Here is a 22837-nt window from a genome sequence, read left to right on the forward strand (position 1 = left end):
TGTGTGTTTCTGTGAGTGTTTGTGTTTGCTTGTGTGTTTCACTTGGAAACTTCCGCAGGAGACTGCCCTAGAGCGGTTACCATGGCAACACAGGGGTGGAAGAGGGATAGAGAGTAAAAGAAGGGGAGAGAGAGGAGTGTGTTTGTGTGTGTGTGTGTGATTGTTTGCTTCTGGTCTTGTTGGTTCATTATCTACCTTCCTACCAGCAAAACGATGTGATCCCACTGAGCTCACACACACACACACACACACACACACACACACACACACACACACACACACACACACACACACACACACACACACACACACACACACACACACACACACACACACACACACACACATACATATCCAGGTGGCCCAGCCCTGGTGTGTGACATTTGCAAGTGTTTGTTTGTGACTGTTACATGAGTGTGTGCTCTTCAAGAGGGATCAAGCATAACTGAATTAGCTGCATGAGACTGTAACTTGGAGACCCACACACACACATGTACACACAGTGTATTATTAGGCAGAGCATCAGCAAGCTGTCAGGACAACTGATCAATGAAACTATTCCATTTGGCTGACCATCTCTCTCTCTCTCTCTCTCTTTGTGTGAGCAAACTGCTCCCTCTTTTCCCTGGTTATGACAGAGCAGCGCTGCTCTGTAAAATGCTGACAGCACCACAAACCATCCCACTAGGGCCACTGGACTACAACTAGACAGTGTCAGCATTTAAGTCTAACTGACTGTATTTACTATGCTTCTGTTTCAGTTTACTTGAGGACAGACGTGGGAGGGAGATGTCTCACGCTGCCCTTTAGAGTAAAGTCCCTTAAGTCAGCTCAAAATGATGAGAACATCATCACCACAATCATTCACGTGTCCCCAGCAGATGATTTTGTCCACATTACCGCACATCTGACATGGAGAACTTTAAGCCACACAAGCACAGCTCAACAGTTGCTCGTTTTCCCTGTTTCTACTGGAAACATAGAGGAAAACAGAAGACAGTACAGTGACACAATGTAGAACAACAGTTCCAAAAACAGTTACACAATTTTATGATCATAAAGTGAGGTAATTCGTCCAATAAGCATTGCCATTTAGTTGCCTGCATCACTCTGCTTGTTTGTTCACATTGCAAAAATTAGCCAGGTTATGTGTAAAATAAGATGACACTAAAGATGCTTATCTCTGTGATTCGCCTAAAAATAACCTTATGCCTACCCCTAATGGTCTGTAAGTCATTTTTGGGTAATAATGCTTTTACAATAGTGTTGTGAGTAGGATCAGAATGAACAATCAACAACTAATTTTGGTGTTTTTGTTCTTATCACCTATTGAACAGAGAATTTGACCATTTGAGGCAAAACTTTGGGTTTAATGAAAAAAGTTGAAAGCCTGCTTTGTATCAGGACCCCCTGTATTGAACCTCTGAAGTATACTTGGAGCAAATTCTGCTCCAGATTAAAGTGTTGGCACTCATTTTGAGATAAGCAGAGCGACCATCTGAGTCCTGCAAAAGCTCTTATCATGGTGTAATGTATGATGTATTTTGTTGAAGGTGAGCTTGGACAATGTTCAAAGCTCAGGATGGTGTACTTGGACTTGGTTTCTGCGATAACAGCAAATAGCCTGCTTGTCGCCAAACATTAAGAAACTGCATGTAGTGTTGTATTGACACATAATTGCAGATATTGATTGATACACCAGGAGGATAGATGATTATTCTGTATAATATGTAAAATATAAAAGATTTCTCTGTTTATCTCTCTCTTTGCCTTTCTCTCTCCTTACATAACCTATTTCTCCCTCTCTGTCTGCCCTTCTCTCCATCTCCATCCTCCCCTGTCCTGCTTTAAAAGTTGTTTCTTTTTTCAATGTGAATAGGTGAAAAAGAGTGGTGGGGGGAAAATTGACATAGCCTAGTATCGCCACATTTTGTGTGGTAATACTGTATTGATACACAAACATCAAATATTAACTGTTTATTACATGAATTGATAATAATCCAAACACAAGTTAAACTTTTTTGGTTTTAGAATAATAAAATCAATAGATTTTACCTCCAAATTCCCCAGCTGCTGATGAGGCTGCATAATCTACAAGGTACATTGTACAAATTACCTGTAATAGTACAGTAGTCATCATACTTTTGCATTCAGTTTAGTTGGATGATGTGGTAGACTGTAATGCAAACAGTCGTCAGAGGGGTGCATTGCAACCTTAATGACCTTAATTTTATAACAGTGTTGGTCAGTCTGTCTGCTTGACAATCCCATTTTGCTGCATTGAAAATGACTGAAGAGAGATGAACAGACTGAAAACATAATTCTAAGTATATTATTATTATTATATTATTAGATTAAAGGCAGGTTGACAAGGTTTTCCTTTGGGGCATAATTTGCAGTTGAAAACATTTACTTAATTCCAATATATTGGAGTATAATGTGTTTTATCGCACTACTCAGCACATCACAAAAGGCTAAAAATTGCAATTATATCATCTAGAATTTTGCCTCTGATGATCCCAATATTTCCACATTTTGGACATGGTCTGAAATGTACAGTATGTGTGTAAAACCTATCCAGAAATCAACATACTGTATGCATACTGTTTATTTATGAAAAAGAGAGAGAGAGAAACCCAATCAGAAAAAGTGTGCCAATACAGTTGGAGCTGATCTGAACAGACCCAAATAGCTAGAGAGAACACCAACAGCAGCATGATGTGCCAAAAATTGACAAGCATTCATGTTTAAAAAAAAAAATAGCAACACATCCAATTTTTCCTGCATTTCACAGCCCCCTTCTTTGTCCTGTTGTGATTAGGATTCACTGTAACATCAGCGCTGATACAGAATGTGCTTGGATCCACTCAGGTATTAGGTGAAGTCACATAGTCACACACGCACCCAAGACATGACCTTATAAGACTTAATATAACTTGAAGCCAGCCTGACTTGGGTCTCAGGTTGGTTACAAAGAACCAAGAGCACCGATGAAGACCTCTAATCAAAACTAGCCAGCACAATTCAACCTAAAATCCTCTCGTCATGGAAACTGGAAGACATCATACATAAGAAAAGCTAAAAAAGACTACTGCCTGCACTGCCAACAACTTAATATTAAATGTGCTGCAGCCCTGAGCAAAATAAATGCTAAAACATAAAAATAGAAGAGAGGCTTGACCTGCACTGAATAATGATTTTAACTTAGGATTATTTATGATACTGTACAGGAGGGCAACCACTTTAAATGTATCGTGTGGAATCGGGCACATCAGGTAATAAAAGCCACACTAAAAAGATCAGAGTGACCGCAGCCAGAAATACACTGAAGCAAAACTAAAGAAACAGACACGATGTACTGTCCCCAAAAGTTAATATTCCTCCAGGTTTTTTTCCCCTTGTGATGGCATGACGAATGGAGCCAACAAAAAGACTCCGCAGTTCATTGAGCCACAAATGTGGGCAGTTACCTAAACACACATACACGCACACACATACAGAAATGTACGTGCAAACACACACTACTCTCACACACACTCACAAAAGGGGACATGTTCATTGATGTGGAAGTGATTCTAAGCTAAAACAACTACAAAGGACTGAAAAGCACAACCATGCCCTGACAGGTGTGCATGCATTTAAATGCATGATGTTAATATCCGTGTCCGTACCTTTGTTAGTCTACATATTCGTGGGTGTCTTTTTTGGACTTATGTGCATGTATGACATGAGCAAAAGCAATTGTGCATGTGTATGTGTGTGTCTGAGTTGATGTGTTTCTGTTTACGTCCCTCTAGGTGTGTGTGTTCTGTGTGTGTGTGTGTGTGTGTGTGTGTGTGTGTGTGTGTGTTCTGTGTGTGTGCTCCAATGTGGGTCTCAGCATGTGTGTATGCTCTCGGGCAGTACCAGTTCAGGTCACTGACTCTTGTTATTTGATGTTGAAGTTTTGGCTGCAGCTGTGTGTGTGTGTGTGTGTCTCTGTGGGTTTGTCTGCATTTGTGGTTTCTGGTGAGAAGGCATCCAATATTCAAGCATTTGTTATTCTATTAGTCTTTCTGTCTGTCTGTGTCTGTCTGTCTTTCTATCTATCTAACTTTGGATCTTTAACTCACTCTTGTATTCTAGGTGAAAACCTGCTGCCACCACACTGATGTCACTCTGAAAGTGGAGAAGGAGCTGATTGGATGTTGAGTTGAGGAGGGCAGGAGCAGTTGTTCCTGTAGAAGACAGAAATACACATAAGATAAAACCAGTCGATGAGTTTTGAAGGTTAATGTTCAGTTGATGATAAATATTCAAGTGAATTTTGCACAAAAAAATGGCTTCAAAGTTTATGTAACACAACAGTGGGTGTACAGGAGATTTACATTCAAAATACATGATAACATGTTTTCAGCGAGCCACATTTGACTTAAAGTCTTGTTTAAATCCTGAGACCAGCTGGGAAAATATGCGTAGAGGAGGTGAATGACCCCTCGCCCTCCGTGGACAGCTAGCATTTAAGTGTCCTTATGTGAAGCAACCCCCATCTGTCCCAGTGAAGCTGCTCAGTGGCCAACACCAGATCACTGTGGTTATAGTGGACAGTTCCCAGGAGTGCCTTCTTGAGAAGGGCACAGCCTTTTGAGTGGGTGTATGTGTGTGTGTGTGCGTGCTTGTGTGTTGCCCTATGGGTGGCATGTTTAATGTGTGATAGGTGTGTGACAGGTATGTGCTTGGGGCAGGTCACAGGGGAAACTCCGCTGGGAAATTGTAAAAGGTTAGATCACTCTTTATCCCACCCTGTCTTCTTTCTCACCGTCTTTCTTTCATCCTTCACTCAACCTTGTGGTGAAACTCTTTCCTCCCCTCCCTCCCTGCTTTCTTCTCTTCCTCTTACTGACTACCAGTAAATCGAAAGAATTCTATAAAAATATGTTTTATTTATTAAAGATATATGTCAGCTGTTCTGGTACTACAACTCATCCATAATAGATCTCCAGTGTATGCTGTATGTGTGTGTATCTATAGTTTAAGACTTGTCATATACAATTCATCATAGATCTTGTGTGTGTGTTTGCGTCTGTCAATCTATATGTGTGTGTCTGTGTGTGTCTGTGAGTGTGTATCTATAGTTTAGGAGCTGTCATATCTCATCCATCATAGATCTCCAGAGTGTTTTGTGTGCATGGGTGTCTGTGCACTAGTTTGTGTGTTTGTGTATGTGTGTGCCATCATATTGTCATACCAGAAAATGACCCTAATTTGGGAGCTGTCATGTCTCCTCCATCGTAGATCTCCAGTGAGTCCCAGTTGTGCTCAGTAGCAAACGTCATCACTTGGATCTAAATAGCAAACAATGAAAATAAAGTTACACCACAGCCTCCGAGTTTATGTGCATCTTCCATAGTTAAATACTAATATTAATGATATATTTACTATACATATGTGTACCTGTATCCCAGCCCCTTCACTGACATGGATCCTCCACAGACAGTTGAGACTGTTTGGGTATGGCTCAGGAAAGCCAGGAGACAATATTGTACCACGACGTTCAGTCAAATTGCCACTGCAGGGAACTAGAATGAAGACATAAAATATGGATTTCTTGGCAAAGTTTATTAACTAAATAGCTAACAGACAGGACAGGTTGTTGGAATATGGCTCCGCATATCCAGGGACAATATGGGGTTCAAATTAGCACTGCAGGGAGCCAGAGCGAGAAAATATGATATCAGACATTATTTATGTTATAAACTGAGGTGACAGTTGAAGCTGTTTGCAAAAGACTTGCTCTCAGCAGAGAGAGATTTCACGCATGCATTTAGTTTGTTACAATCAATGTCAAAATCCCAACCCTCGCAGTACTCGATGGATGATGGTAATGACTGATTTCTGCATTATGCTAGCTGGTTACACCCTCCGTACAATTCATGGTTGTTTAGTCGTACCTATACAGGATGGTGTTGTCGCATTCCACTGTGCAAGGGCACCTGGCACGGCCTGGCACCGGATAGCACTGGATCCTTTCAGCAGATAGCCCGGACTGCACTCGAACCGGACCACAGAGCTAGCAGAGAACTCTGAACCGATCCGCCTGCCGTACCGAGGCTCTGGCACTGAACTGCACTGGCTGTCACTGGTGCGAGGCACGGCTACAGTGATGACCGTAATTGAATAATATGTGAAGCAGAGGGACAGACAAATGGAAATATAGTTAGAGAGAGACCTTCATGTCAAACTGGAACTGAATGCAAATAATTGTGTTTAAGTGAGAGAAAGAGAGATAAAGTTACCTTGGTAGACAAAGTGAAAGCCTCTAGCTGACTGGCCGCTCTTAGCATTGAACCGCAGCATGATCTGATTGGAAGTTGCCAATGGCAGCGTCTCTCCTGGGGCAAACAATTACACACACACACACACAAAATAGTTTTAAAAATTAATGTTTAGGCTAAAAACAGCTTAACCTTTTCTCCTGAAAACATGCACAAATTATGTTTTCCCCACTTTTTGACAAATTGAGACACAGAACATAAAAAAAACATACAGGTCCATATGAACACACGTGCACACACACAACCGTGCAATTAACACATAAGGTAGCACTTTGCAGGGTTTGTCCTTCATTTTCGCCTTGTGTTATGCTGTGGTCCTCACAATATTAAGAATTCAAGCACAGACACACACAAACACACACAGAAACTGACAGGCGCACACACACACAGATTTATATGGGCAGACATACACAAGCAAACGAAGTAACAGTGATAAATGAGGAAAACATGGTCTGGTGTGGCTGACATTTAGAACCATCATTAGCCGCGTCAGGATGTGAGTGTGTATGTGTAGGTTTGCTATGCGCAGATGTGTGTTAATATGTTTGTGTGTCAGGATAATCAGTCAGTTAGCTGGAACAATGTGCCACAAAGCTGTTTGCCTGTGTGTGTGCGCGTGTATGCGTGCGTGTGATAGGGTAATGATGCGGTTAACATTATTTCGTAAAGCCTGGTGCGGTTCATTCTTTGCTGCCAGTTTTAGCCAAAAGGGAAATTTCAAACCCAAATTAACTTTAAGGAATAAGCCACCCATTCTATATTATCTAAACAGGCCTTTTTCCTTTGAAATAACTTGGATGGATAGTAGTTGAAAAGGGGGAAAAAAATTGCATAGTGTGCAGCTACATTTAGCCAAACGAAAACTGTCACATCCTTGTACTTAACATTATGTTGAAATAAGCTCCCTGTCTGATCCACTCAATGAAGGAAAGTAAAACAAAAGAAAAGAAAAGAGCATAAAAAAGCAGCAAATATAAACCATAGTTTTAAAAAAGAAAGAAATGCCCTCAGGAACTATCACATCTGTCTAGACATGTTTGTGTTTTCTCTGTTCTGATTGATATTTTTATCATGAAACTTTACTCCAATACTGGAAAGGCAATTTTTATTGGCAGTTGCAGTCTCGTGCAAGAGCTTCATTTTTTCCACTCACGATTCTGTATGCGCACAACTGAATAACATTACAGAGAAAATATTTAAAAGCCTTGATTTCTATAGAAAGAAACTAAATGTCAATTCCTGTGGGATTCCCCTGCAGCGTGCCCCCTGGCCATCACACACAACAGAAGAACACAAAACTCTGAGGCAACAAGAGCAAGTTTTGCCAACGACTATGGTAATCAATATTTCTTCATTTTTCTTTCTTAATACTATGTCATCTGCATCGATTTTGGCTCATCTTTCCGTCTCTGTCAATGCCACAAAGAGCGTGTTACTGTGTCCTGACTCAAAACGTTGCCAATCTGGGATGACTCAAAGTTGAAGTTTAAGCATACCCAGGGAGTATTGTGTTGTTGAGTATCAGCGCAACTGTATGTTGTATAGTCCCAGTGAGACGCTTTCCACTGCTGATTCCTTCTTGTACAGATAACCCATAATGGATTCTCGCCAAATACATCACTGTCAAATAAATTGTGATAACGACTACTGGTGCAGTGTTCTATAGCCCCCAAGAGCTGCTTTCTTACAGACGACTTCATTATTATCTTCTTTCAAAGATGTGCTCAGGAGCACAAAACAAGGAACACAAGGGAAAAAACTTTAAACATCAGAAGTGAATGGCAGATTTTCAAAGATAATATGTCATGCAAAGTCATGATAAGTGGTGTAAACTGTGTTTCAGCCAATAGGTATTCTCACCTGAATGTGACCCAGCCAGGGAGCTGAGCAATCGAGCATTCTCATTGGCTCCATCAAACAGCTCTACTGAGTCATTCATCGCTGTCTGGAAAACTGCAAATTGACCAAACACCACTGAAGAAGAAGAAGAAAGATAAAGATCATAAATAGCTTTGTTGTTGGTGTTTCAATCACAGCATCCATTGTAAGCGTGCGTGGTGTGATCATTTCGTTACTTACCAAACTGTGGGGACACAGTGATGTAGTAGGAGCAGGTCTGTCTTGTGGTGTAGTTTAGAGGATAGTTAGGAGACAAAACAACGCCTTCAGAGCCACCGTACTGTCCTCCGCATGGAGCTACAGAAAGACAGAAGAATAATCTTTTTTTTAATCACAGACAATCATATAAAGTACAATGTAGTGAAACGTGCTCTCTGCATTTAGCCCATCCCTGAGGAGCAGCAGCAGTGTACAGCGACCGTTGACGGCCAACGCAGACCAACTCCAGATCCAAGGAACTGACCAGAGAGTTAAACTAATATATATGTTTTGATGGTGGGGGGAAACCAGAGAACACCCACGCAAAAACAAGGAAAACATGCAAACCCAACACAGAAAGAGCCTGCTCCAGCCAGAAAACGACAGAGAGAGAATTCTATTTCTTTAAATATATATTTAAAAGCTCTTAAAATTCATATTTCTAACACAAAAGCTAATTTATAAGCCATGTAAAGCCATGTTGAAGTGCCCCTTTTTTCCGTATCCCTATACGGAAAATATCTTCTAGTGACTGTCTAGAAGATTTACCCTCTGCACTTAATAATGTTCACACCATTTTCAAGGGTCATGTGTGGGAAATGATTCACCTTTAAAGAGCAGGTGTAACTTTGTGTAGATGTATTAAAAGAAGGCGATGGGAAAAGAGAGAATTCAATTAACCTACAATATATTCTATAGAAATCTCAGCAGACAAAGTGAAAACACAATTTAACAATGTGCAAGGGAGCTGCACTGAATTACTTCCAAAATAAAAACCAGCTTTTGAGAAATAAAGAGGAAGCAGTACATGAAGACAATATTTGAGAATTTAATAACACTCAACAAAGAGGGCGCTCTGAGTAATGGAGTAAATGAGATAACTATGGTCATTTAATTTGATCCCATACTGATGCTCACTGAGTTAGTAATGCAATTTGGTGATTGTATTTTTTTTGACAATTACAAATGTGCTTATGGCTGCAGTTACCTGAGACTCTAGAGCCATAAGATGTATCATTTAAGAGATGGCTCAATATCGAAAGGACAGCATAGAGGGTCTGCCAATGCGAATACAATATAAATTAGTTTCCTTTTAATATCTACCAAGATCTCAATAAGCCATTAATATGTCACTTGAATTTGGCATTGTCTTGTAATGGTTATATTCATCACAACTGAAGTCTGAAATCCTGTCTCATGTAGCATTTTAAAAGGTTGGCAGTCCAGTGTCCTTGCAGGTTTGCTGTAAAAAGTATTTTTTTTATGTTTAAGAGAATATTTATCAATAATTACTACCAGATAATTGTTGTTTTTCAGATATGTGATCAACTCTTTTTGTATTGGAACGCTACATATTCTGATTCACATGCTCCAACATGCATGTTTATCAATAAATGGAAATAATTTAAAAAACATATTCCATAACATAGTTTTCTGACATTTTTCTGAATGATACAGGCTCCAGTAATGTCTCTTAGTTGCAGCCTAAGGAAATATTTTTGAATGTTCGTAACTTGTGACTTTACAAACCCCAGACAATCCAACTCTATTCTGTACTGTATCCTTTGAGTGCTCCTCACAAAATGCTTCTAAAAGGCAGCCCTACTCATTTACTGGGTGTTCAGCTATTGCTTTTGTAACCAGGTTAAATTCCATACAGACTGTAAGCACAAATTGAATGAAAGGCAAAGCATAGAGTTGCACTGTGCTTTTATGTACACACAGTAAATGTGGCTTAAAGTTGCAGGGGGATATACAAAATGGTTCAATCTAGCTTGCGCAAGGTAAGATCTCAACTGTAGGTAGGTTTGTAAGGGAATCACTTTGTAGGCTGAGCCTCTTCACCTTTGTGCCAACCACTAAGCAGCACAGGTTAGGTGAATTGAAAACTGTAAATTGTCCACTGACATGAATGTGAGTGTTTTATCTATATGCGTTGGCCCTGTGATAGATTGGCAGCCTGTCTGGGGAGTATACTGCCTTTCACCTAGTGCATGCTGGGAAAGCCTTACAGCCCTGAATAGTATGAACGGATAAAGAGAATTGATGGATACAGCCACTATATGCAGTAAATTCGGACAGTGACACATTTTTGTCCTCCAGCACACTGAATGTGAAATGAAACAAGGATGAATAAGTTTAAGTGCTGATGTCCAACTTATGTTTGAGGGTATTTACATTCACATCAGATGAACGTTATAGGCATTGCAGCAATTTCTAAATCTACTTCCTCGATTTCAGGAGAAGAAAATGTGTTGAGCAAGTTGGAAGAAACTTAAATTGAATCATGATATGTACTTTTTCATTCGACCATGACCTGCGGGATAAATCTGAGGAGAAAGTAAATGAGAAATACTTGTCCCTTCATCATTACTTTCACTGAGCAAGGCCCTTATCCCTCAAGTGCTCCGGCCAACAGATCAGGCAGTGGTTTTACTGGGTAGCTTCCAGGTGTAAGTGTATGCAACTGTGTGTTTGTGTGATCATAGTGTTCCTCAAAAAGAGAGCTGAGCTCTCAGAGAAAATCCCCTGAATAAATAAAGGTTAAAATAAATAAATAAGTGAGTGTCTAAAGTCTAAAGCTCAAAGATATCAGCATACACTTGGTATCTTCCCCAGTGATGCCCTGCCAGGCCTGCGCTGCAGCCAGCTTCACTTATCGTTTTTATTTCTGAAAAGCATGATCGCTTGCATTGACACTGGCTGACGCAACTGGCAAAAGAGGTGCACTCCTCTGTTTTGGCCATAAAAAACTCCTTGATTGTCTTGTCTGAATGTCATTGTTCAGTACATTTAACACTGAAGGTCAGCACTTTGACATCCTTTTCCTTGTTTCTCTTTGATCCAGGATCCAAGACACAAAGCCAAAATAGCACAACAATGTCTGTGTACTCATACTAGCGGAATACACTGTAGCTAATGTACTGAGGTAACAATATAGCAAGCATCACTTCTGGCAGCACTGCCCAAACACTTTCATCCGCTTTGTTGCTTCAATCATTTAGAGGCCTCGTGTTGAAATGAAGCATTCAGATTTTAATCGCGTGCCTCGTCTTTATTTTTTTCCCCCTTGCTGCTGGGAGCACTGCCAATTGCACTCAAAGCTGGCATCGTATCACTACCCTAATCTGTTATTCTTATGTGTTAAAAAATATATATATAAATAAAAAAATCCAACTGGCTGCATTTGGCTCAAAAGTTGTTTAGTTTAGCAGAAAATTTATGTTGTCCCCAAATATCACTTGGACCCTTGTGGCTCCAAGGCTTTGTTATATAATGGAAAAATATAGTGCTTTTGATCTGTGTGCCTTTGTGTGTGAATGTGTATTTGTGCGTGAAAATAATGTCCAACCAAAGATATAGCTGTGCATCTAAATAAGCTTAGATTTATTTTCCAGTTGTTCCTTTACGATTTTGTTATGTGACTTTATAAAAAAGATATTTTAAAAAAAAAGAGATGATGCCTTTGATTGATTGATAACAGACAAAAACACACACATTTTCTTGTAACCAACACATATTGTGGTACTATGAAACAGCCACTGATATGCAACAGTGTTATTTGGTAACTATATATCAAATTAATGTAGCGGCATATGCTTTTTATAACTGAGATGACAGTTCTGCTGCACTCTTTGCAAAGTAGTTCCTTTCTCTTTACAAAGAGGCAGCAGGATAAAAAACTTTACTGAATGAATTATGGGGTGATGAGCTACGGCACAGTGTGGGATCTCTGGTATCAGCGTATCGCAATTTCAAAAAGCCTATTAATCCCTACTACCATTGCATGACCCGCGAGAAGCAGCCCTAACAGTAGCTTGATCCATCTTCAGCACCCCCAAGAGAGTTATAAACCTTGTGTGCTAACAGTATGTGGGCGTGTGCACATTTATACTGCAGGTTAGGCCAGCAGAGGTCAATGAAATTAGTGTCTGTGAATGTGTGTGTGGTGGGGTGTGTATGAGTAAAAACAGCAGCAGCAAGCACATCTGTCAATGTCATCCTTGCAACACACAAACACACACACACACACACGCACACACACACACACACACACACACACACACACACACACACACACACACACACACACACACACACACACACACACACACACACACACACACACGCATATTCTTATTGCTTCTTCTCTCACCTCTTCAAGCCTCTTGCTCTTCTTGTCTTGTTTTGCTAGAGTGTGTACCGTATGTCTGTGGCCCAGTACCAATGTTTACCATCAGTATCATCTGTGATCCTTGACAGACTTTAATTATCATCACCTCTGTTCAGTGAAAATGTGAGAGCAGGAGAGTGCAAAGGTTTGAAATGCTATATGAGAAACAGGATGACATATTTTGAACTAATATGTCACCTGGGACGTTGGCCTGTCTGTGGCCACTCAGGTGTCAGGGTGTGATTTTTCATGTAGTTTGATAAAATTGATTTTGCACAATTAAAAAAAAAACCTTCGGTTAGCCTGAAAGTTATCATTAATAGTGTTTCCCACACATATGCTTTACTATGATGGACTGCCCAGGTATATCAACAGGCGCCCAAGTACATTTGACAAGTACATTACACATTGAAGCATTTCATTGATTGATTTTGTTCAATCCATCCAAGAGAACATCATCTGCGATCGATTAACTAAAGACAATCTGCCATTCCTCTCCCGTCTACTGTCAATCACACATGCTCTGCAGACAGAGAGAGGTGCACCTGGTCGTTGGGATGTTAGTTTTGATCGCCTACATAATTAACAACAAGCTTCTTTCACACGCAGCTCACCTGCTGTTATGACAAGGGAATCGTGGGTGAAAAAATCCTACCGCAAGGTGTGTTTTTTTGTCTGACTTTTTAAAAGCAGAAAACGTTGCTGGTAGAGAGAAAACAGAGAGGAGAGAAACAGATTGAGAGGAACAAGTGATCTTTATCATGCCTCACTTAAATAAAACCTTAAAAAACTATGAACAGTCATTGCAGCCATGAACATTTTTACATTCTTTCAAGTCCTTTAATGTTTTGGGGTTTTTTGTGATGATTTTGGACAGCCCCATAGGGGTAATTCCCTTAGCAGTTCAGTCTTGTGGAAACCATGCATAAAGGGCTCAAAAAGTCCACCAGAGAGCCCTTTCCGATTTCACAGTGGGACAGCCCTGAGCTCATGTGGACTTATCAGGAACACATGTCAAAGTCTGTGAGACCGTGAGTGTGGACATTAAGTCTGGGCCCGTGTTCTTGGTTAAGCCTTGCTCAGTGAAACTGATTAACATGCCTAGAATGAAAAATACAGCAAAACTCCTACTCCCTTGCTAGACAGTTGTACTTCCACCCACTCGTCCTCCTCCTCCCAACTCCTATCCCTCCCTCCTTTCTTCTTGTTTCCTAAAGCATCAGAGTAATCACCCTCTTTGTTTCCACTTCTACTGATCCTGTGCACTGATATCGATTGATATTTTTCGGATTGATTCTTGTTGTGCTGCTGCATTCAAACCCTTAGGTCTAGAGGTCTTGTCTTGATCTACCCACAATTTCCCAGTGGTGCTGCTCTAGGCTCAGGTGTCAGCCTTATCAAAAGCCTTCACACACATGTGCTTTGATCACTCACACCCTCTGACACACACACACAAATAAATGCAAAAAATGCTATGCAAGTCACTCTCTTTCTCTCACACATCCACGCGCTTTGATCATCCACACACATACACAAGAACACACACGTACACAACACTTTTTGTAGTCCTACCTCTCACTGTCTGCATCTCATTTTCCTTTTCCTCTCAAACAACTACACATACACACACAACAGGGCTTTGGGGTGGCAGTGAGAGTACAGGAAAAGACTTCTAAAATGTCCTAAACTTTTAAAGTGGAGTTGCAGGTCTTCCAGGAGCTCTTACAGAACCGTAAACAGAACAGTTTTAGTGAGTTCAACTTTTCAGAGAGTAGATTTATCACAATAATCACAACAATGTAAATAACTACAAATTCTTGAGCAAATTCTATACATATATATATATATATATATATATATATATATACACACCTTAGAAAAATGGTTACTACCGTATATGCAACACAGCCCCTGAATGCTGTTAACAGACCAAGACCTGTCGTACCTTTTATCACAAAACTTATTTGTGTGATAGGAAAAGTAGCAATTGCACTATGCATATGCACATGTAAATAGTAAAACAATTGTGCAGGTTAGGGTTTGACAATTACAAAAATAACTTAAACTAATTCCAACTAGATCTGGGTATACAATGTGTCCTTTAATGTGAGCGTGTGTGTGTAACGAGATGATGGTTGTATGTGAAATAACTTCACTACCAAATACCTCTGAAGCCAGATCAATTTAAGCAATTCTTGTTTTATATATTCTCTTTATAGAGCCGCTATGACACTGTTAACCTCTAAACAATCCTGCGACCCAAGCAGAAGACCTCCTTAACCTCAGGTGATGATGATGAGCTTCAGAGATGAGGTCAAGCAGACTGGATATTTAGTAAAAACAAACACGTTATAAGAGAGGAGACAAACCACTCAAAGCATTTTGAATAGAAAATTATATAATGCCAGGGATGACAGCTGTATAACACATACAGTATCCCACCTCTTGTCCCAAAAGCCAATCGTCAAATCAAGAAACATATGAATCATCTTATCAACTGACACAAGCGCACAGTTGAGATTAACAATAACAGTTTCAACTTATTTGGTGCGGCTGCAGACTTCTAATGACGATGGAAGAGGAGGATATCACACCAATCCAGAAAATTGCCAAAAAAGGTGATGCTATTGAAAAACTAGACATTAAACTCACATTTTTTAAAGTACTTTGGTGGGATGAGCTGATGACATCACATTGCAATACTCTTTATTGAACTGGTGTTGTAAAAAAGTTGATGTTGTAAAAACCATGTGCATGCGTAGTAGAAGTACAACCTTGTTTTGGGCCAAAGTCACCTAACTTTTAAGCTGTATTTATCAGATTTGACTGGTGGTTCTGTACATGCAGTTTTCATGTCCTTGTGACCTTTAAAAGTGAGGTTATGGCTCTCTCCCCATTAACTTAGATAGGAGATGCTGGTCTTGTTAGCCCAAAATAACTGCCCATGGGCATTACCAAGATGGCCTCTGAATGGCGAGACTTGCCTTAAAGATCTTCGGTAAAAATGTAACATTGTAAATTGTAAATATTCATTATTATTAATTAATAACTGTGACACTATTGAATATTGAGAAGGTGTGGTATTACGTATAACCTAAAAGTCCACGTAAAGTAAGCATAATGGAACCCTACATGGCACTAATTCCAAGAGTACGACAACCCAGTCATGTAAATGGTAAATGGTAAATGGTCTTGCATTTCTATAGCGCTCTTCCAGTCTACTGACAGCTCAAAGCGCTTTACAATACTTGGCACATTCACCCATTCACACACACATTCATACACTGATGCTGGAGGCTGCCATGCAAGGCGCCAACTGCTCATCAGGAGCAATTTGGGGTTCAGTATCTTGCCCAAGGACACTTCGACATGTAACTGAGGGGAGCCGGGACTCGAACCAGTGACCTTCCGAATACTAGACGAACCGCTCTACCTCCTGAGATACAGTCGCCCCTCATGTCATCCTCAACATTCTGCTGATTAAAAAAAAATACCATTTTCAGTTACTAATTAATTTTAGTCAGTTTATTTCAAGGTTAACATACCAGTCAAATGAAATTCAGTTCCTACAGATTTTTAATAAAAAAAAACCTACCAGATATGACGTGAAGTATTCCCTTTAAGTCACTGGAAGGCTTTTGGTGTTAATTAACTGTAAAGAAAGTGTTGAGTGTCGTTGAGGGTAGCAACTGAAAAACAGTCAAATAGAAGCTACTGGACGCCATTTCCAGAGAGGCCAAGACCACTGCGGGTAATACGACAAGGCTTGACAAAAGAGTCCACAGGCAAGTCAAGGGGTCGCAGTGGGCTCAGACATATGGATGAAACCAAGTTTCTATGATTTAAGTACTTGTGTTGTCACAAAAGTACATTTTATCAGAGCTGAAGTTTTTTACATTGACAGTATGCATCCCAACAAAAAAAATATTTTTAATAGAAAGCTCTGTAGTGGATTTGAATTTGTCTTATAGACAGTAAACCCCCAAGCACACTTTTATCAGAAGGACAGATGGTAGAAGTGTTGAATGAGAGATTGCATTAAGTTATAGAAGTTAGTGGAAGAGAAGTTAGCTCTGATGTGGTGATTTTGGTTCTCTATTCAAATCAGTGGAGTGGTGAGAATGATCCGACTATGTTGATGTTGTGGTGGAATATATTAAGTGAAAGTGACGTTTTAGATCGGTCCTCACAATCATATAAAAATCCTTAAATTTCACAAAAGCATTATGCATAGCTATTGCTACAAACTTTGCTTTGAAAGTCACTAGAACTACACCATTGACCCTTGAGAGAGTTAGTGAGAGTTACAAGGGTACTTGTTTTGTAGTTAAGCTGGCAGCTCTACTACGAAAGACTCTGTGGTGTGTTTGTCCGTGGTCATTGTCAGCACATGTACAGCCATAGCTAAGCTGTTTATCTTGGTTAACACTACTGCTGGTCAGCCTTATATATCTTATTAAGCTCCGACTACAGCACAGTTATCAGCGACCCCATGTGTGGTGTTTGCTGCCATGAGAAATACATCTCGGTCATGTATGATGTGCTTTTCCACTGCTGCCTATCAGGCTAATGCTCCCGCAACCAGCAACTATGCGTAAGGTATACAAACTGGTACTAGCATTAGCCAGTGTTCTACTACTTACACTTGGCATGGTAGCGCACTGTAATAGACCTCAGAGTCCTGCCTATTTCTTTATGATTCAGGAATCTAAGCAGACACACAGCCAAATTTCAAGGGGAAAAAGCAGTTTTTACACCTTAAATGTGTTTTGATGGAAAAATCACCTGTATTAACATCATATGCCAACAGCGCAAGAAAAAAACGAGCGTGGAGTTCCTCTTTAACTGATATCACAAACATATATAAACTGTATTCAAAGATTGAGTATTTAAGTGTGTTTGCGTGTATAAACGTGAGTAGTGAACTGTATATGGTGTGTGTGTGTGTGTGTGTTTGTGTGAGGTCTTGTGTGTGAATACTGCCTCTAGGCGGCACTCTGTAATAGCTCTCTCTCTCTCTCTCTCACTATACCTCTCCGTCTCTCTCTCTCTCTCTCCCTCTTACACACACACACACACACACACACACACACACACACACACACACACACACACACACACACACACACACACACACACACACACACACACACACACACACACACACAAACACACAACCCTATCAACAGTCACGGAGAATTCCTCCTTTCTCGCACCAGCTCTTAGTTACCATGGAAACCAATAAAAGAGCGGTTTAAGATGGGAGGTGTGTGTGTGCATGTGTGTGTATGAGGGAGAGAGAGAGAGAGAGAGAGCCTGACCAAAATGGCGAGAGAAAAATACAGAGTAAATCAGACACAGACAGAGGAGGTGGGACGAAGGGAGAATGAGTGAGAGAGGGGGGGTGAGAAAACAGGAAGAGAGAGAAGTAGTTACAGAGAAAAGGAAAGAGAAGGAAGGGAAAGAGGAAAGTGTGTGTATGTGTGGTTTAGAGGGGTGAAAAGGAAGAAGAGAGGAGACAGAGGGAGTGTAAGTGGAGATGTATTATTTAAAGAGGTCTCACCCTGTCTAATGAGTTTGGTCTAAAAGCCCCAGGAGCTGCCCAAAGATAGAGAGACAGACCGACAGAGAAACTTCCCTAACTATGTGGTGAGAAAATTCAATGTGTACAATATGAGCTGAGGGAAGAAAAGGAGCAAGATTACTGGGTAGGACTGGATTTAGTTAAATTCTTCTGCTTTGAATATGTTAATTCTCCTATAGTGTAGGTGACAGCAACCTCGACAGATCAGCTCATGTATCTGGGGCTCAGAAGAGGCCTGGACCTGGAACAAAGTCAGGTCTGTGTTACTGAGAGGAAACAACTCATCCAATGACGAGCAAGGCAACTATTTTTTCAATTTGGGTCAATCAAGACCGCTTATAACACCATGTACAACATAGTCTCAAAAACAAATTGTGAGTCAATGACAGTAGTAGTATGATAAAATCCATTTTGATATTATTTGTATTAGAGCTTAAAAACTGCAATTTATTCATGTTTTTTGCCATGGTAACAAGAAAGCTGAAAAAAACACACCTCATGGAAAAATCATATCAAGATCAATTACAGTAGAAAGACATGAATCAATTGCTTGATGAAGTTCAAGGCCTTTCAGAGTTTGAGATCATTTTTTATTTGATAGAGGACCATTATGTGGTCTTTCATTAGTAGCCTTCAAAATGAGACTTAAATGTCAATACTTGGCATCTGTTCATAAATACATTATTGTGGGGTAGAAGCATCTAATATTACACTGAATCCATTTCAGCCACCCCCTATTTGCTAATGAACACACCGTCTTTATGTTACCAACAGTGGAAACGTTTCATTTAACCCTCTAAGGAATGTTGTGATCAACTTATTTATTGATCAAGTAACTGGCTGCTGAGTGGTTCGACCAAATAACTTTCAGTTACCAGGGTAACCCCGCTTCTCTGAAAACTGAGTGGGGTATCTCACTCTGGGGAGAAAGCTGGGAAGAATGTGAGAATGTCATATAGGTCACCAGGGGCGTTTATAAAGTGGGGATGGATGCCTCAAGATGACTGGTCCATCTTGTTTGATTGGTTATAGAATAGAATAGAATAGAATAGATATACTTTATTGATCCCAAGCTGGGAAATTAAGAATGACTGACTTCCTGATTTCTAATCTAGGTGGCTGACTACCTACTGTAGATGGAAGCACCGCAAATACTTTGAAGTGCACTTGTGGTGGACAGATTTAAAGTGATTCAAGACAGGAAGTTGAATTTTTTTTCCTCATCTCACAATAAAACAAGTGACATTACTTCAAATATGCAAATCTTAAAATGCATTAAAAAAACAAAGTTATTTTCTTTTAAGAGAAATTAATCATGTTTTTGTTTTGTTTGATGCAACTGCAAAACAGATCATCACATCTTTAAGTTCAAAACCACAGCTGAACAAAGAAGTGCTAAAGTGAAATTTCTATATTTGTGGTTGGTTAATGTAACACATCTCAAGTTAACAAGTGCGGATATTATCTTAAAACGAACATGAGATAAAATGAACTGATGAGCTATTTTTTCTTGCTGTCTGTTATTCCTTGCTGTTCTCATATAGCTATTCTGAGTGCAATTATCTCATCTGTATTCTTTCCCACCCCCAAAATTCTCCTCTTCACTGTCTCTCAGACTTTATTAAGCATAGCTTTCACAGGAGCCTTTTTCAAAGTGTTAAGAGGTATGAGTAAGTGTATATTGTCTCCGTGTGTGTGTGTGTGTGTTTCCTCTGTACTCATTTTAAAATTCTTTCCTTGTGCTGCCACCTTGCTCTGTGGCTTATTTGAATCTTTACCCACATGGCACCATGCCAGGTCTCTGTCACTTTAGAGCTTTCGCATATACACACACATACATACACACCCACGCATACACTCTGAATGACAGTTTGGCAGGTGTCACTTCCTTGGCTCTCTGAGCTGTCAATCATTTAGACAGTTCAGCCCTCCAATCCCTGACAGACTCTCTGTCTCTGGCAAACACTCTCTCGCTCTCTCTCACACACACACACACACACACACACACACACACACACACACACACACACACACACACACACACACACACACACACACACACACACACACACACACAGATCATCATCATAGACGCTCGTTCCCTCATTGGGAACAATTGAAAAAAGACGCTGGCCCTAGATGTGGACACGGGCCCGAAGTGTATGTGCAAGCAGGTTCTTTTTTTTACTAATAGTTAAACATACACAGGTTTTACCCCACATGATCATTCCACCATGTGCATACTCCTGTAAGCATGCAATTCTTTGTGTGTCTCTCCTACCTTTACAAGATGGCAGAGCCTTGTCCCACACCGGCTTCCCATCATTCCCCATGACACAGGTGATGGTTTCCCCTCCCACTGTTGTGTAGCCATGGTGGCAGTTGTAGGAGACCTGAGATCCCAGTTTATAGTCATAACCCGTCCGACTGGCATTCATAATGTTGCCAGGGTCAAAACAGGCCTCTCTTGGTTTTTCTGTGGAGAATTGAGAGAAAGAAATCTGGTAAGTTCATCCCATATCAGCACTAGGAACATGGTGCAGGAAAAGGCACTGTAATAATTTGGTATTGATGTGTAATTTTCACAAAGACTTGAATAAATAATAGTATTAATAAATAGTTATAACTGACAGTTACAGATGTAGATTCCTAAAATATGCCTAAATCCTTTATACAGCCCGAGAAAGCTGATTTTGGATTTCATTAGAGGGCTAAACTATTTTGGTGGTGATTTTGGGCTAAATTTAGTCGACTGGCTGCTTTTGGTTGACTCTAGTATGCTATGGGCCATACTAAATATCCATTCTTAACTCCTAATGGATTTTCCCCTCATGGGAGAGGAAGGACCAAATAAGGGTATAAGAGGAGTCAAGAGAAAGAAGATGACACAAATAAAGAGTAAAAGATGAAAAGTCGACCATGGTCAAAAACTCTTTATGACTTGGCACTGGGCCAGCTTGTTTGCTCTACTGTGATCGCCCAATAACAATGAGATATTGCGCTTGACAGAGGGAAACCGACAGACAGAGAGAGAGAAAGAGAGAGAGAGAGAAAGGTGGAGGGCAAGATGGAAGTGAAACAGGGAGATGATTAAGGTTGTATTTTAATTAGAGAGATGGCAGATGAAAGGTAGTGAATTAATGACAAAAGTACAGAGGTGTGAGGCAGCATGAGGAGACAGACAACAGAGAAGGAGATAATCTTTTTTTAATTAGAGATAAATGGAGTGAGAGAAATAAGAGAAAAAAAAAGAGTTTATAAAACTTGACAGAGCAGATCTGGTCTCTAGTCAGTCGAAGAACTAATCATCAGTTCCACATTGAGTCTAGCTGTTAATCACCCCCAGTCAAGCAACATCTGTAAAACCAGGATGAGTCACAATCTGTGGAAGTAAACAACTCATGGAGCAGCATGCCCCTTCAACTGAAAAAACACTGATGTACAGTAAGGGTGAAATTAATAGAGATGGCAGCTTAAAATATTATCCAATCTGCACAAGAAACTCCTGCATCAACATTCTAATCATACGTCACACACAGATTTTCGCGACAATGATTGTTTTTGTATTTGTCACATACAGAACGCCCACTCCATGTATTTATCAAATAGCTGGGCCAGATTAACTAAGACAACTTTCAATGAGTTTGTCGTGTCATGATTGGGACTTTTGGTGTGGCTGTTTTGTGTGCGTCTGTGCTTTCCTGCTTTTTTCTGCTTCCCACTCACATCAGCGCCAGTTCAAATACCCTGGTCTTCCCTCTACTCGCTGCCAGATTATTTCATCTCTCTGATGTGGTACACGGCCTCTTTGATTGTGCTTTCTACAGTGAAACTCTTGTCTTGTGCTATATTGTTTGTTACCTCGTTAACGTTGTCTCTTCTCGACCTCTCCAGTGATTGACTAGCTACCAGCTTCCAGCCTCCTGGCTACCTTACCACTCAACCTCCAGTACCTCTGCAACCTGCCTGCACTCGGCTGAGGATCCTCGGTGTTGTATCCTCCTGAGCCTACACCTCTACCTCAGCCAACGCAACTGTGAGTCTCAACCACCACACCTACTGAGCCACCAGCGTTACCACCTGCCTGGGCCTAAGCTTCACTACACCAGCCGAGCCACCTGCTGTGCTGTCTTCCTGTGGTCGAACCAGAGCCTCTTCCACTACCTGCCAACTTTGCATTTAAAAATAAATTCCTTTAACCATCTCCCTGTCTTGGTGTCCATCCTTTAATTTAATTTATCAAAATGTGTCAAGCTCCTGTCTGAAAGTCTGCCTTTTAGATCATACAAATCTTTAAACCTACCACTGAACCTTCTACTGTGTTTTTAGATTAAACTTGCACCTACCTGATGGCAAAATGTAGATTAATCCTACTCATGCTAACAGCCATATTCCTATGTAAAACCAACCTCTGCACAGGACCACATATGTACTCCAGGATTTCATACTTACCTTCATGCTTGAACAAGAAAATAGAGAATTTGCCCAAACCAGTCTTATTTTGGTTAAAAATTGAAATTGAAAAGGTCTTAAAAAGCATGAAATGTAAGTGACTGATACCTGTGTTCACCCTGTGATTCAGAATCAGAATTCCTTTATTAGTCCCGCAAACGGGGAAATGTGTGCATCACAGCAGCCAAAGGACAGTTCAATATAAACAATAAACAA

At 40.3% G+C, this 22837-nt stretch overlaps 1 protein-coding gene and 1 long non-coding RNA gene across 4 annotated transcripts in view; one reads left to right on the forward strand and one right to left on the reverse strand.

The window, feature by feature from the left end:
- Positions 1-22837, reverse strand: part of LOC311273248 (CUB and sushi domain-containing protein 1-like) — a 396934-nt gene that overhangs the window by 69589 nt on the left and 304508 nt on the right. For all 3 annotated transcript variants that reach the window (XM_084380198.1, XM_084380197.1, XM_084380199.1), the window contains 8 exons: positions 20451-20645; positions 8394-8510; positions 8175-8288; positions 6276-6371; positions 5931-6134; positions 5434-5558; positions 5228-5324; positions 4113-4217 (listed from right to left, as the gene is read on the reverse strand). In XM_084380198.1, coding sequence (XP_084236324.1) covers positions 4113-4217; positions 5228-5324; positions 5434-5558; positions 5931-6134; positions 6276-6371; positions 8175-8288; positions 8394-8510; positions 20451-20645 — 1053 coding nt within the window. The remainder of the gene's footprint in view (positions 1-4112; positions 4218-5227; positions 5325-5433; positions 5559-5930; positions 6135-6275; positions 6372-8174; positions 8289-8393; positions 8511-20450; positions 20646-22837) is intronic.
- Positions 17889-22373, forward strand: LOC311273419. Its single transcript, XR_014624667.1, has 3 exons — positions 17889-18234; positions 18349-18425; positions 22064-22373. It is a non-coding gene; the product is annotated as an uncharacterized lncRNA (long non-coding RNA).

This window comes from Pagrus pagrus (assembly GCF_965226575.1).
Source record: "Pagrus pagrus genome assembly, chromosome: 1".
In the NCBI taxonomy this organism is placed as follows: domain Eukaryota; kingdom Metazoa; phylum Chordata; class Actinopteri; order Spariformes; family Sparidae; genus Pagrus; species Pagrus pagrus.